The following is a 16539-nucleotide window of genomic DNA, read 5'->3' as shown; positions in this document are numbered from 1 at the left end:
TGTGGCAACTGACGATATATGTGATCTTTATGGCATTTGAATATATATGTGTATTTTAATGGCATATGAACATGTAAGTGGCTGAGGAAAATGAGGTGATCCAAGAACAGGATCATAGGTAATGTTGTTATTTAAGGGATTGCCTGAGAAACAGGAACTTATCAAAAGAAGCTGAGTAGGTGTATCCAGATGTGTGGAAGAAAACCCAGGGAAGCAGGTGTCACAGAGCCATGGGACGGGTTTCAAGAGAGAAGGAGCAGTTGTCAGTGTCCGTGTCAAAGAGGGGTCAAGAACATTAAGGACTAAGTCACTGGATTTAGCAATTAGTTGGTGACTGTCACCCTGAGCAAAGGCAGCTTCATGGGGATGGTGGAGCCAGAATCCGGATGGCAGTGGGGAGAGGGAGAATGAATGAGAGATGAGAGCAGAGTACTCTTGAGAAGCTGGCGTGTAAAGTAGAGGAAGGACTTAAGAGGACATCACAGTAGGGAAAGGCGGGGACACGGGAGGAATTTTGTTGGGATGTTTTTCTTACATATTTTGAAAATGGTTGAGACTAGAGTTTGTTCATAAACCAAGAGGTAGAAAGGCAGACAAAATGTATAGGAGAGCTGGATTTTGTAGAAGCAACATCCTGGAGAAGGAAAGGACAGGATTTATTGTGTGGGTGCTGAGGTGCAGGTTACAGATGAGGAGAGGGCTTGGTGGAAGGTTGGGGAAGGACAGGGGACTTCCTGACAGATGGCAGACAGGAGACACCAAGAGGGATAGTCTTTGGTCTACAGGCCAAACGAAAATCAGATATCATTTCCTTCAACAAAAAAGCGGGGCTCTCGAACACCCACTGCGCCCTGTGCTATGGGCTTGCTATCAGAAGATGAATAAGAGGCCGTGACTCTCACCCGCCTCTCAGGTACTCACCTCAGAAACAACCCCCCGGCCTCTCTATATTCACCTCAGAAGCAACTTACCCATTTTCCCCGCCTCTCTTCTCATTTACCCTTCTTCCCACCCCCCCTTTTTTTTTCTTCAGTTTTATTTACTCTCCTGTATTATTCCCCCTCCCCTACCTGTCCCAGGGGCCTCTCTCTCCCTCTTCTTCTCCAGTCTTCTTATCTGCATACCCATCTCTCTTGACTCCTCTCCCTCAAACTAGCCAAAATGAGGGAACAAAGTCAGTGTGAGGTTTTTCTGATTTATTGAATAAACATTTGTTCCCTGTGTTTAATTTTTTTAAACAAGTACGCTGAAATTGTATACTTCTCTCTCTAAAACTAAAGGTACACATGAGTCTCAATTAGCTTTGTTCTGTCGGTTAATGACTCTTGATACAATAAACCTTCCCCGCCTCCATCAGCGCCTGTGGGGGAGAAATTAGAACATTTCACCTGCAACAGAGGCAATGTTTATTTTGCACACACTGTTGACTTCATGAGAAGACAGGGCTTCAATGTGGCAGTTTTAAAGAAAATAATATATTTTTTAAGTTTGTATTTGTTGTACTAACAAAGAAAACATAAAGGACAGGGGGGAAAAAAACCCAGAAAATTCATAATGATGTCCAAATACTCGGTGTTACAATTGGAATTCAAATAATAGGGGACAATGAAAAAAAAAACAGGTTCTGGCCCAAGAATACATGGTTGTTTCTGGAAATCTCATGTTGTCTGCTGCTAGCCAAGAAAATTGTGTTCTTTTCAGTCCCTTGACCCGGCAGCAAACAGAGCTGAAGGCCCTGTTGCCCTGGCAACAGCTGGGACACTCCCCACACTGCTGGGAGGGTGCTGCCCAGCCACACACAGCCCCCCGGGGCTAGGCCCCAGCTGCGGAATCTCAGGAGCACACACATGGCTCTGACTGTGCCTTTGGCTTCTCTAGGTGACTTCATCTGTGCTTCAGCAGAACCATCACTTGACACTGATTGTGACTTCTGTTGAGAGTGAATATATAAAAATGGCATCAACTGTTACATTCTGAGCCAAGTCTGCCAACAGCCTGAACTACCGAGCATTACCTTTAGAAACAGTGCTCAAATTTTATGATGCCTGAACACCTCTAGTTAGAATCTTCTTGTTTAAATGTCTTGTCTGCCCTTTCTATAGGAATCTTTAATGTATAAACTGTTTAGTTTTTATAAAAGGAGAATCAGGAGTGGAGAGTAAGACTCTCTGGAGAACACTAGGGGATGAAGCTGGGGAGGGGTCCCAGAAGAAATTCAAGTTCAGGTTCCCAGAAACACAGGCCACATTGGAGGGATGCGGGCATGGAGAATACAGTGGGACTGTATGAGTGATCTTCATAGCTGAAGTTGAGGCGAGAGCCAGAAAGAGCAAAGGCGAAGCAGCCCATACTACACTGCAGAGAAAACCAAATTTGTCTTGTGTTTTCCAGCCTCTTGAACATTTTGCCTATGTTCGTTCCAGACAGCACTCTGCTGCTTCCCACATCTCCTCACACTCTCCTCCAGGCTGGGTCATTGCTCTTTCACCAAAGAATGAAAATAGCTCATAACTTAATTCACAGTAAACTACTAACTGGAGAGATAATAACTTCATTATATTCTTTTGGTGGTGTTTGCATTTTAAAGAAGGACCTTTGAAGGCAATGCCCAACCCAGATAGGACACAGCGTTGGAGAGGAATTTCAGCCAGTGTGGCAGGCAACTGGGACAGTGCTTAGCGGCAAGATTCAGAAATGACCTTTTGCCAATGGATACACCCAAATTATTTGAAGTAGTACCTCCATTATCCAAAAAGACCTCAAGCCGTCTTTTCCTCTTTCAGCCCACTTCGGCCCTGTGCTTGATTGTAAAATTTTAAGAGAATCCAAATGTATAAGTATTTACTAAAGTACTTACTTTTATACATATGACTTCATGGGCATATAGAAACATAAAATTCATCCCTTCCCCACTGTGGTCATTCTTGAGATGGAAACCACCAAATCCCCATGCAATTTACTTTGCCATTTTGATGGGACCACAACTCCCTTCACAAAGGCTAGAGCTTTCATTGCATCTAGTTTAAGATGTTCTCTTTTAAATAAATGATTTTTGCTTGCTAACTTAGCTTTTCTCTCACTTTTCCCCCTTTCCCCTCTCCCACTTACATTTCTTAGGACAAATGTTGCCTTTCACTTCACTGCCAGCCCCTCTCAACCTCAGGTAAGTGAAGGGGTCCCCAGTTACCATAATCTTACCTGTTAGGGTTACCCAAAGAAACTATGGTAATAGGTAGGGTCAGCAGGTGGGGTTGCTCTTGATCTTTCACAACTTGAGATATATTTGTATTATGGGAATATTGTTCATGTTACTGAGATTTGGGAAGTAACATTTAATCTCCTTACCTTAATTGGCATGAAATCAGAGGCACAACATTTGTTTGCAGATGTTCCTTGGTTTAACTTTCATTCATCAAATCATGTGCCTGCTATGTCCCAAGCCCAGTTCTAGACTGTACTAGGTCCCAAGGATAGAAGGATAAACGAAAGAGATGCAGCTTTTGCCTTCATGGACTCTATAATCAGGATGGGGATGGGAGGCAGGGGAATGGAAGACCAACACTGAACCGATACATAATCAATTGACCTGGAAATACAATAAAAATAAGACCGATTTTAATTTCTACAGTGCTATGGATGGAATAAATTAGTTTCTCCTGATGTAAAGAGAGAACAGGAATGCTAGCAAAAGTTTATTGGAAGAATTGCATAATTGTGCTGTCCATTAAACCACAGTCATGAACAGAATAAATGAATGAAAACCACACTTCTCTTAATTGATTCAGGCTGCTTTTCTGGTGACACCGCTAACTACCTTTCTTTTTTCTTTCACAGCTTCTGGAAAAGTAAAGTCTATACAAGTTTAAAACAGATTCATTAATATACTGATACTTACTGTAAATCTTCTGCAGGCTACATATAATACAGCTCTGGTCATCAATAGCTACTCAGTTTTTGCTTTGGATATACTAAAAGTAGGATTGACATATGGATCCTGTTGTAAATCTATCACAACCACTTGTGTGCTGGTAAATATTTAACAATTGATTCTCAGGAAGAAAGTCTTGATTTGTAGTATTTTCACATTTCTGTGGTGTAAATACCTCCACCACGCTCAATGTCAAGCTGCCAACACAACGTCTGTCAACCCAGAGGCGGGAAGAGATGAGCATGGTCAACTCCCCAGACCTGTATGAGTTGACTCCCTCCCACGCACCTTTAAGAGTCAAGCTTCCCTTCAGTGAAAGCCTCTGAGGTGCATATATCCTGCCACCCAGTGACAGAAGAGGACTATAGGCCCACAATCCATTGCTCTTAACATTTATCAACCACTTAATTCATGCTAAAACACTATTGCTAGGTGCCATGGGAGATATCTAGAAAGGGAGGAAAAAGTCGGCAATGCCAGCTACAGAAAATACAGAGTCCTGTTTAGTGCTCTCCTAAATATGGTTTACTGAATGCACTTTCAGTTTGTAGATTGAAAATCAATGATGATTAAATATTACGGCTTCCTCTTATTTTAAAAAGGTATGTAAATATTACAGCCTAAGTAATTTGTCTATAAGCCCCAGCTAGAGTAAAATATACTTAGAACAAACTAATTAAACAAAATAGAAGTTCTTTAATATTTATGGAAGTTTCACCTTACTATTTAGCTGTTCACATTTTGACCTTCAACTGCAGGAAAGATGTCTTATGCCTATAAACTCCCCCAAACTACTGCACATTCTCAGACAACCTTCATCAACACTGTCTGCCTCTGTTCTTATAAACAAGAGCAGGTTACAGAAACTGGGTGGGTTATCAGGACCCAAGCTGGTGATGTTTGGCCTAAATTCCAGCCATTGCTTTGGGTAGTTGCCATATACTTCTTTCTAATAAAAGTAGGTTATCAAGGCAAAGGTTGAAAACATCCCTTTGGTGTTTATGGTAATTTAGAGATAAAGAAGGCTGATAATATTTTAGCATATAGATAAGGCTTCAGCTGATGTCTACTGCTTGGACATCACCAACTCCTATAATACACAGGAATATATATAAGATGCCTAATATTGCTAACAGGAATCATAGTAACATTGTTACAAAGTTTGGTTTCCCTAAGAAACAAGAACACCTTTGAGGATGCCAGAGAGTTCACCTTTGAAAGAGCCCTGTGTTATATGTATTTGAAACAAGCTCCAAAATGAAAGTGCAAAATAAAGTGGGTTCTTGGGAGTGTTGCCATCTGTTATAAGGTGTGAACAGACTTCCAAACAGCAGCGTTGATGACCCTCCTTAATCTTAAAGTTGTTTTTTTCCCCCATTGGAATTGGAAAGCTTTGGATTGTTGAAAAACATTCTATTTTTATTGCTCCAGTCTCAGAATAAGGTTAGCGAACGGGATGTTGGAATGCTAAATTAAGTTTTAACATGTTTTGCCTCTCCTTGAAAGTGATACCAGTTATTCGCATCCTAGGATATCAGGGCTTGTGTTAGTTGGTTACCTCAAAATCTTCTTCATATTCTTCATGTCAGCTTCTCAACCAGTTACCATATTTATACTTATTGGGCAGCTGTCCCCTGTCTTCATTACTAACAACATGTTTAAAACTCAGAGTTAATAAATTTTTTCAGTAGACTCATAATCTGAGTAGCTAAATAGCATGACCTCTTTGTATTATAAATGTTTTCTGATTCTGATGATATTTGAGAAATTCTTTTAAAGATGTCTCTGCCCAAAATCATGAACGTATTTCAGGGGGCTAGTTATAAGACTTTGTCTTTGAATCTAAATGTCATCTCACTATATTCCAGCCAGGTGGGGGTGGGTCTAGGGCTAATTCTTGTCTATGGGAAGAAGGTTAAGATTCTTGAAGAACAGGTTTATCTGCTTTTCAAGGTAAAGCTTCTATTTCAAAAATGACCATGCATGACACAACAGAAATACATCTTGTCTCATGTTACATCTGATATATCTGACATCTCCTTAATTCAAAGGGCTGGAGGGATAGTAAGTAGAAATTGGAATGGAGTATAGTAAAGTTTAGTTGAGAAAGAAGTACCATAGAAAATGACACGGAAATATTGTATGAAATGGTTGCTTTCTCTTGTTCACCACTATATTCCTAACAGCTGGTACAGAGCCCTGCACAGAGCAGGTGTTCAATATGTTATGAGATGAATGGCTGATTGCATCAGTGGTGATTTACTGAGGTTTACATCTGAACTTTGTACCTAATATTAGAGGAAACAATCCTATTCATGTGAAAATAGTTTGAGTTCAAAACTTTGTAAACATGTCTTAAAATTAACAAATCATGTCTTTTCTTTTTCTTATTCTCAGTATTTTCTGTACAAGTTTCCTGAAGATGTGGACTCAGTTATCATTAAAGTCAGGTCTGAAATGACTTATCCATGTTCTGTTGTCTCAGTCCAGAATATCATGGTGAGTCTTAATAACTTGTCAACCTTCCTATATGGAGCATTATATCGTCCCAGGGTAAATCAAAATGAAGGGTGGGGGCCATGTCCTTCTCTTACTATGTATCTCCTGCAAAACTGCTAAATAATGAAAACAGTATCTTGTGCAACAAGTGGGCAGTCTATGTTTGGCCATACTGATTTGGGGGAGATAGAGAAGAGTTGACTCTTCACCAAAATAAACAGAGGAAGAGAGGGAGGATCATGACAAAGAACAAGGAAGACCAAGTTGTGGGCTGCACGAGAAAAATAGAAATCCACAGCTGTGTTTTTAAAATTTATTGCAACATTTTCCCCTTTCTGTCTCATAAGGTGTTAATTACTAACAATGAGAAAGGTGTTATACACTTTAAGACAGTCTTTTCAGGTCTCTTGGATAAAAATTGTCTTTATATTTAGAGGACAAGTCACCAAGTTTTAGGAGGACTGTTTCATGACTGTTCTAGGGGATAACATCCCCTGGTTTCTGGCTTAGAGAGAAATCCAGGTGATCCAATGGTATGTGGTGTGACGTTAGTGATGTTTTTCTTTTTATCCCTCATGCACCTGACAGTGTCCAGTATATGACCTTGACCACAATGTAGAATTTAATGGTGTCTACCAGTCCATGACCAAGAAAGCTGCTATCACCCTACAGGTGAGACACTGCTTCTGTGGTTGGTATGGTCAATGGCCATGCACAGTTTACAGTCAGGTTACCTGCTGAAGCAGCATCCAAAAGGGTTTCTCATTCACTGTGTATCTTGGATCTCTTTGCTTTCTGATTGGCTTTAAAACAAAACATTGCTACACCTGAAATGAAAACCTGGGCTATGATGGACTACTCTGTCAGGTGCCCCATTCCCACTGGGGAATGCTGGGAACCCATGATTCAGGGGAGCATCTATCGGAGAGATTTCTCAGAGAGGTGAGGTAAAATTCCAACCTACTCACTGGGGGATGCCAATTTAGAGTAAAATTTATCTCATCCATTTAAAGCAATTAAACAAAATTCTAATAATTTGTTACCAAAATTCCAGTTTCCAAAAGAGGACTTCAACTCTGGACAGAATGGATAGGTTCAAAGAAACATGGACTACATTTGTATAGCAGTTTACCTTTTCAGCATTTGTAATTAAATTGTCATTCCCATGATAATTTGATAGCAAAAATATACACACATTATGTCAGTAAATTTATAGATTCTCTCCCTGCCTTTGGGGTGGTATTTATTTGAGGTACCTGCAACTTGATTTTTCTCTAGAGTAAGGTGATAGCTGCTCATTAAATAAGCAAAGACTGAGAAGATGTTAATTATAACTTAGGTATCAGACCTAAAACCTTCTCAGTCAGGCTTTAATTTTCTACAGCCTCAGATTTTATAAGGAAACTGGGGCACAAGTGAAGCCACTTTGAGAAAATCAAAGCCATGACTCTATTCAGGTCTCCTCACTCGAGTCTTTGCCTCCCTATTCTAAATTATTTATTTAATTGCTGGCGGTGTGACTTTTAGTGAAGTCATTTATCATTAGCAATTTAAATAATAAAAAATATAGTGAATCTAAAACTGCTCTAAAAAACTGAGTTTATTTAATTTTAAAAACTTAACCTACATGTACTACTTACTAAACAAAGGCTGTTGACATATTCTTTACACGGGGCCTACTATAGCTCCAAGCACTCAAGTGGGCACAGGATGGATTGAAATCAGAATAGTGTATCTTTACTTTAATTTTTTGGGTGTAACAATTATGTTGTTGTGGCTAATGTGGAGCAGATCATGGTTATGTGAAAGTCCTTTCTAACAAGTTAGGAGGCAGGGGAGAACTCTACTTTCCTTCTCTTTCCTCTGTCTTCCTGCCCCTATCCCCACCACCATGGACTTTCCCCCTTCTTTCTATCTATCTTTCCTGCTGCTTATCATAAAATTGTTATGTCTTATGCAGAAGAAGGATTTTCCAGGTGAGCAGTTCTTCGTGGTATTTGTGATAAAACCTGAAGATTATGCCTGTGGAGGATCTTTCTTCATCCAGGGTAAGAGGTAGAGAGGAATACATGGCTACTTAGAAAAATCTAATGGAATGAATGGAAGGGAAGCCAAGAGCACCCATCTCTGGCTCCTACCAAGTGAGGATCATCAGCATTGACTTGCAAGGCAGTCTGAGAGATACTTGAGGAAAAATAAGGGAAGAAAATAATATAGATCTAAAGGTATTATTCACTACAAAATGTCATTTGTGCATTGTATGTTTTCAATATCTTGTGCTCCCTCAGTCCAAGTGAAGTGTATTGAGGTCAGTTGCCTTTTACTTAACAAATCACTACTATGAAGTACTGACTTTATACAGCAGATCAAGGCCCATTTTCTAAGACTGGTTTCGTAGCCAACGGTAATGGGGTCACTTATCAGTTGTCATCATTTCCACAAGAATATACAAAGAAAATTCAGAGTTCTCAATTCTAGTTGCCAAAATTGTACCTTGCAAGATAGTAAGAAAGCAAAATGGGACACTTATCCTAAAGCCAAGGGTTGTGTGAGTCCTTAGGCATTGTACAAATGGCTATGGGTAACTATCCACTACCTACTTTGGGAATGGAACAGGCTGTTGATTGAAAACACAGACCCCAGCAGTTGCTGGACCATATGTGATCAACACAGAGGTGTTTAGTATTTCATATAACACGGCTCCCTTGATATTTAGGTGAAACTTCTTTAATCTCTTAATTACCTAGCTCTAGAGTTTTGCCAATGTCTAATGTTCTTCGATAAACTGCAAGCCCCTTGATGATTATACTATAAGAAAATCAAATTCTCCACTGGCTAGAAAAATGCAAATCAAAATACAAGGGTAGCTTTCCATTTTTGCAGGTGTTTTCTTCAGATGTCTGTGGCATATTGAGCCATGTGAATATCAGGGGAAGGGTCAAGCCTTCTCCATTCAAGAAGGGAGGCTGCAGTCTCATTTGCATCAGTTAGTGCTATCAAAATACACAAAGGCAGAGGCCAAACATAAAGCTTAACCAAAAGGGCTATTAGATGGTTGGAAGGATTGGGGGTTACTCTAGTTCTTGTTAAAAGAAAATTCAGCAGCCAGAGTTAATTCTGAACAGTTTTTGAACAATTGTTCAGATGAAAGGCCAAGGGCCAAGGATTTGAGCCACTGTGCCCTGTTCTTTTTTACCAGAAAAGGAGAACCAAACCTGGAATCTACAACGGACAAAGAACCTTAAAGTGACCATTGTTCCTTCCATTAAAGGTCAGTTTGACTGTAGGATTTAGTGGAGAGATTCTTCCAGCAGGAAACCGAACACATAAATTAATGCTAATATCATCCTTCCAGAGAAACATTAAAAGAAAATTAATTGACCTTTAAGATAGAAGAGAGAATCAAAGTGTTCTGTTAAATCCCTTCCACAAAGGAAGGGAACTCATTGATGAAGTTGTAGGCAGGAAGTCCCTTTCCAACGTCCACTGGGAAGTCATCACTATGAAAGGCAGCACTCACGAATACCATCTGGATGATCTCCAGTAGCTTTGCTGCTTTGAGCAGAAATATCTTAGGACTTAAGAATGGGTGTGATGGAGGTAGCCATTGAAACCCTCCTGTCCCAGACATGGTCTTCTTTTCTCCTGAGGACATCCTGACCAAAGTTGTTTCTCTTCCCTCAGAAGCCGTGTATGTGAAATCCATTCTTCTCAGTTTCCTCATCTTCTTCTCCTTCTACTTGGGATGCCTGCTTATTGCACTTGTTCATTATATCAGGTAGGTGAATAGTGTCAAGAAATGCTAACCCCCTTTGCCTCTCTCTGCTTCATGATTAGAGCTTTAGGCTTTACATCAAGATGAACCCCATCTGTAGAAAAACCTCATGCGTGGAGATTCAAATCTACCTCAGCCATTAACTGTGTGACCTTGGGCAAGTTACTTAGGCCCTCTATACTTCAGTTTCCTCATCTGCAAAATGAGATAAGAATTTATCTCAAAGAAGAGTATAACTGCATTATTTATGTCCGTATCCTGCACGGAGTAAGTACCGGTAGAGTGTTAGTTATTTCATAGTTAATGAAAGAAACCTCAGAAAGACAGCTTGGGGATTTTTTTAGACCAAAAAATACTCACTGTAAATCCTACAGAATGTAGGAAATGGTGAGTTCTTCCTAACAAGGAGATTTAGAAACAGCTTTAAACATGCCATCAAAAAGTAAAATCAACACCTATAATAAATCTTAAGGTATAGTAAATAGCAGGAGGAATGTGCTTAGATACTACAATACCAGGTGCTGTCTTACTATTGTAGCATCAATTTTCCAGTAAAATATCCCTTAAGAGAAAAAAACGAGATAATGGTGCTGTAATTTGCCAACGGAAATCTTCTTTCCCACGAGTTTGGATCTCCCATGTCGTGGAAGAAAGGAGTTCATCTCTTTTGCCTGTCTGAGGAAGACCATCTCTACTCCTGATGTTTCAGATTCTAGAAAACAGGATTTCACCTCTTCAGTTATCTAGCATGCATAATCAACGTACAGACAAAAAATTAAATAAGTAAGTGGCTATCACCCTCTAAAGTTGTCATTCAGCCTACTGAAGTGAGCAGTGTTTCAAAGCTGTGGTGTAAGGCTCAGTAGAAACCTCTAGCTGCCACATGATCAGATTATTTTGCTGAAGTCAGTTGCACAAGCATAGATTCTTTTCAAATATAGACAAACTGAGAACAGAAATCTAGAGACATGAAAACCATTTGGCATTCTAAACAGAAGAGACTGAGGGAAAATGTTCACAGAACATTTCCTTCATTGAACTAAGCAGAAATACCAAAGTTTTCCAAAAAAAAAACAAAAACAAATGAAGCCAGTCCTAGAGCATAATGCCATTTGCGGGATGAGTCCCCTGTACCTTATTATTAACATGTGTGGGGTTTGCAGTACATGCTATGAGATCAGAACAAAAACACTGATAAGAGACATGGTCCCTGCACTCAGGGAACTAAGAATCCAAAGGGTCTTTATGTCATATTAGCTTGAACCAAAACACAATTCTCTTTGCATCTGCCGGCCCCAATCCACTCAGCAAGTATTTATGGAATCCCCACACTGAATGTGCAGGCCCAGGGCTAAGCACTGCGTATGTGTTCTCTTATTCATTCCCCTCAACCAAGCTGCAGACATTGAGTTCAAACAGCCCTTGTTTGTTGTATTAGTTATCCATTGCCACAAAAATGCTGCACGAAAGGCAACCATAAAAACTCCAGTGACATGCAGAAATAAATATTTAAGCTTACTCACAAATGTTATGGGTCAGCCGGATGATTCTGCTAATCTGGACTGAGCTTAGAGATCTCAACAGCGTGTGGTCACAGAGTGCAGTCAGCTGGCAGGTCCACGACGAGCTCTCTTCCAGACTGACCTCAGCTGCTTTCGGTCTTTCATCCTCTGGCAGGCTAGCCCTGGTTTATTGTATCTCCACAAGAGATGGTAGAGGAGTGCAGGGCCTTCTTAAAACATGGGATCAGCCATGGCATGATAACACTTCTGCCTCATTCCACTGGTCAAAATATGTCATGAGGCCAATCTAGATTCAAGGGATGAAGAGAGACTCCACCTGCTGACTGAAGGCTCTGGCTGCAGGATGAGGTGTAGCCGTTTTGCAATCAGTCTAGCACAGCTCTCGTTTACTGCTTTTCCTTTCTTCATGGGATACTGCCTATCTCACCCTAACTTTCTAAATCATTTAACTACTCAACTAAAGAATTTTACCAGCTCCACAACCTAGGGCAAATGTGAACAAGGCCTATTCATACACATATCCAAACACATCATGTTTTATAAGTACATATAATTGCTTGCCAGTTAATATTACTAAAATTATTTTTAAAAGGGACTTCACTAGAGCCTCATTTGTCAGCCACAACAGTCAGGACAAATTGTAACTACCCTCCTTAATGATATGCCTGTTGATTCAACAAATATTTACTTATCATATCCTATGTGCCAGACCCTATCCTAGAGGTTAGGGGTACAGTGGAGAACAAGACAACCTAGATCCCTGCTCTAACCAAGCTCACAATGTACAGAGGGGAAACAGATGCAAGCAAGGAATTAATAAAGAAAATAATTTCAGCTAGTGACAAAAGAATAAAGACAATGGTGTGACAGAGAATGATTGGATTGGGGAAGCTACTTTAGATTTGATTTATTCAGCAACGAAGACCTCTCAGAACCAGGACCTGAATGGCAAGAAGGAGCCAGCCATATGAGGATCTGGGGAAAGAGTGGCCCACACAGAGAACAAGAGCAAAGAGCCTGAGGCAGGGATAAGTTTGATGTATCTAGGAACAAAAGAGGTATAAAGAGAAGTTCTTCCATGAAACACCAGGATCAGAAGTGTGCAATTGCAGGAATCCCTGTCTAAATAAGCACATGTAGCAAAGCACAAGCACATCTAGCCTCCAACATTCCTCCTTCCTGACTACAACCTCACATTCAAAAGGGAGGCTTGTTTTTGGGGAAGAGGATAATTCACATTTTAATTTTTGATAGGTGTCCCCAAATGGTATACCTATTTTTTTCCTAAATAATAGATTTATTGAGATATAATGCACAGAACATAAAATTCACCCTTTTAAATATACAATTCAGTGGTTTTTAGTATATTCACAGTAATTGCACAACCATCACTTCTATCTATTTTTTATCACCTCCAAAAAGAAACCCTGGGTTCACTGAGATTGCAGGATTTAAGATCAATATACAAAAATTGAGTGTATTTCTATACGCTAGCAATGAAAAATCCAAACATGAAATTAAGAAAATAATTCCATTTATAGTAGCATCAAAAATAATAAAATACTTAAGAATAAATTCAGCTAATTAAATATAGGACTTGTACATAGAAAACTACAAAACATCCTAGGAAATTGAAGAGGACCTAAATAAATGGAAAGACATCCCATGTTCATGGACTGAAAGACTTAATATTGTTAACAAGGTGTATTAGAGAGAATAATGGCCTCCAAAATATGTCCATGCCCTAATATCCAGAACCTGTGAATATGTTACTTTACATGGCATAAGAGATTTTGCAGATGTGATAAAGTTACAGAGATTGTCCCGGATTATCTCTTGTGAGTGTAATGTAACCACAATGATCATTATAAGAGGGAGGCAGGAGGGTCAAAGTCAGGAGATGTGATGATGGAAGCAGAGGTTGAAAGGTTGAAATGATGCCCTATGAAGATTCAGAAAGGGATCCTGAGTCAAAGAATGCAGGCTACTTCTAAAAGCTGGAAAAATCAAGGAAATAGATACTCCCTCTGAAACATCCAAAAGGAATACAGCCCTGGTGATACCTTGATTTTAGACGCATTTTGTACTCATTTTGGAATTCTGAAGTCCAAAATCCCAAAGTTATTAAAATAATGCATTTGTATTGTTCTTAGCCACTAACCTTGTGATAATTTATTATAGCAGCAATAGAAACTAATTCCAGAATTGATCCACAGATTCAACACAATCCTTACCAAAGTCCCAGCTGACTTGCTTAACAGAAATTGAGAAACTGATCATAAAATTCACATGGAAATGCAAAAGACCCAGAATAGGTTAAAAAAAATAATGAAAAAAAACCCAACAAAGCTGGATCTTACACTTCCTGATATCAAAACTTACCACAAAGCTACAGTAATCAGAATTCTGGCACTGACTAGGAGGACATATAGATCAATGGAATAGAATTGAGGGTTCATAAATACACCCTTACATTCATAGTCAATCAATTTTTGACAAGGGTACCAGGACAATTCAACAGAGAAAGGATATTCTTTTCAACAAATGGTATTGAGACAACTGGGTATCCACATGAAAAAGAATGAAGTTGAATCCCTATTTCACATCACATACAAAAATTAACTCAAAATAGATTGCAGATCTAAATATAAGAGCAAATCTATAAAACTCTCAGAAGAAAACATAGATGTAAATCTTTGTGACCTCAGATTAGGCAATTGTTTCTTAAATATGACACCAAAAGTACAAGTAACAAAAGAAAAAATAGATAAATTGGACTTCAATGAAATTTAAATTTTGTGCTTTTAAAGTACATCATCAAAGAAGTGAAAATGCAACACACAAAATTAGAGAAAATGTTTGGAAGTCATATAACTGGTAAGAATCTGCTATCCATACTATATAAAGAATTCTTACACCCCAAAGTACAAAGAAAAAAAAATTTTTTAATGGGCAAAGGATTTGAATAGATATTTCTCCAAAGAAGATACACAAATGGCCAATAAGTATATGAAAAGATGTTCAGCTCATTAGCCATCAGGGAAATGCAAATCAGAACTACAGTGGGATAATCACATCAGACCGACTGAGATGGCTATAACACAATTTTTTTAAATTTTATTTTGGTATCATTAATCTACAGTTACATGAAGGACATTATGTTTACTAGTCTCCCCCCTTCACCAAGTCCCCCCGCCACATCCCTGTTCACAGTCACTGTCCATCAACATAGTAAGATGCTGTAAAATCACTACTTGTCTTCTCTGTGTTGCACAGCCCTCCCTGTGCCCCCACTCCCCCCACACTATACATGCTAATTGTAATGACCCCTTTCTTTTTTTCCCAACCTTACCCCTCCCTTCCCACCCGTCCTTCCCAGTCCCTTTCCCTTTGGTAACTATTAGTCCATTCTTGGGTTCTGTGCTTCTGCTGCTGTTTTGTTCCTTCAGTTTTCTTTTGTTCTTATACTCCACATGTGAGTGAAATCATTTGGTACTTGTCTTTCTCTGCCTGGCTTATTTCACTGAGCATAATACCCTCTAGCTCCATCCATGTTGTTGTGAATGGTAGGATTTGTTTTCTTCTTATGGCTGAATAATATTCCATTGTATATATGCACCACATCTTCTTTATCCATTCATCTACTGATGGACATTTAGGTTGCTTCCATATCTTGGCTATTGTAAATAGTGCAGCGATAAACATAGGGGTGCATCTGTCTTTTTCAAACGGGAGTGCTGCATTCTTAGGGGAAATTCCTAGAAGTGGAATTCCTGGGTCAAATGGTATTTCTATTTTGAGCATTTTGAGGAACCTCCATACTGCTTTCCACAATGGTTGAACTAATTTACATTCCCACCAGCAGTGTAGGAGGGTTCCCCTTTCTCCACACCTCACCAACATTTGTTGTTGTTTGTCTTTTGGATGGTAGCCATCCTTACTGGTATAAGATGATATCTCATTGTGGTTTTAATTTGCATTTCTCTGATGACAAGCGATGTGGAGCATCTTTTCATGTATCTGTTGGCCATCTGAATTTCTTCTTTCTTTAGAGAACTGTCTATTCAGCTCCTCTGCCCATTTTGTAATTGGGTTATTTGCTTTTTGTTTGTTGACGTGTGTGAGCTCTTTATATATTTTGGATGTCAACCCTTTATCGGATCTGTCATTTATGAATATATTCTCCCATACTGTAGGATACCTTTTTGTTCTATTGATGGTGTCCTTTGCTGTACAGAAGCTTCTCAGCTTGACATAGTCCCATTTGTTCATTTTTGCATTTTTTTTCCTTGCCCAGGGAGATATGTTCAAGAAGAGGTCACCCATGTTTATGTCTAAGAGACTTTTGCCTATGTTTTTTTCTAAGAGTTTTATGGTTTCATGACTTACATTCAAGTCTTTGATCCATTTCTAATTTGCTTTTGTGTATGGGGTTAGACAGTGATCCAGTTTCATTCTCTTACATGTAGCTGTCCAGTTTTGCCAGCACCATCTGTTGAAGAGACTGTCATTTCCCCATTGTATGTCCATGGCCCCTTTATCAAATATTAGTTGACCATACATGTTTGGGTTAATGTTTGGAGTCTCTATTCTGTTCCATTGGTCTGTGGCTCTGTTCTTGTGCCAGTACCAAATTGTCTTGATTACTATGGCTTTGTAGTAGAGCTTGAAGTTGGGGAGTGAGATCCCCCCCACTTTATTCTTCCTTCTCAGGATTGCTTTGGCTATTTGGGGTCTTTGGTGTTTCCATATGAATTTTTGAACTATTTGTTCCAGTTCATTGAAGAATTCTGTTGGTAGTTTGATAGGGATTG

General features: G+C 39.3%; 1 protein-coding gene across 8 annotated transcripts in view; it reads left to right on the top strand.

Moving 5' to 3' along the window:
* The window catches only part of SIDT1 (SID1 transmembrane family member 1), a 94946-nt gene that overhangs the window by 42491 nt on the left and 35916 nt on the right, over window positions 1-16539 (top strand). For 6 of the 8 annotated variants that reach the window (XM_073231658.1, XM_073231657.1, XM_017655947.3 and 3 more), the window contains 6 exons: window positions 3118-3163; window positions 6326-6427; window positions 7016-7099; window positions 8388-8475; window positions 9627-9698; window positions 10112-10205. In XM_073231658.1, the coding sequence (XP_073087759.1) occupies window positions 3118-3163; window positions 6326-6427; window positions 7016-7099; window positions 8388-8475; window positions 9627-9698; window positions 10112-10205 (486 nt within the window). Of the gene's footprint in view, window positions 1-3117; window positions 3164-3861; window positions 4256-6325; window positions 6428-7015; window positions 7100-8387; window positions 8476-9626; window positions 9699-10111; window positions 10206-16539 lie in introns of those variants that run through there. The other 2 variants (XM_073231661.1, XM_073231660.1) reach the window with 2 other exon arrangements.

Source organism: Manis javanica, chromosome 3 (genome assembly GCF_040802235.1).
Source record: "Manis javanica isolate MJ-LG chromosome 3, MJ_LKY, whole genome shotgun sequence".
NCBI classification, from domain to species: Eukaryota; Metazoa; Chordata; class Mammalia; order Pholidota; family Manidae; genus Manis; species Manis javanica.
This window is presented reverse-complemented; position numbering and strand designations above follow the sequence as displayed.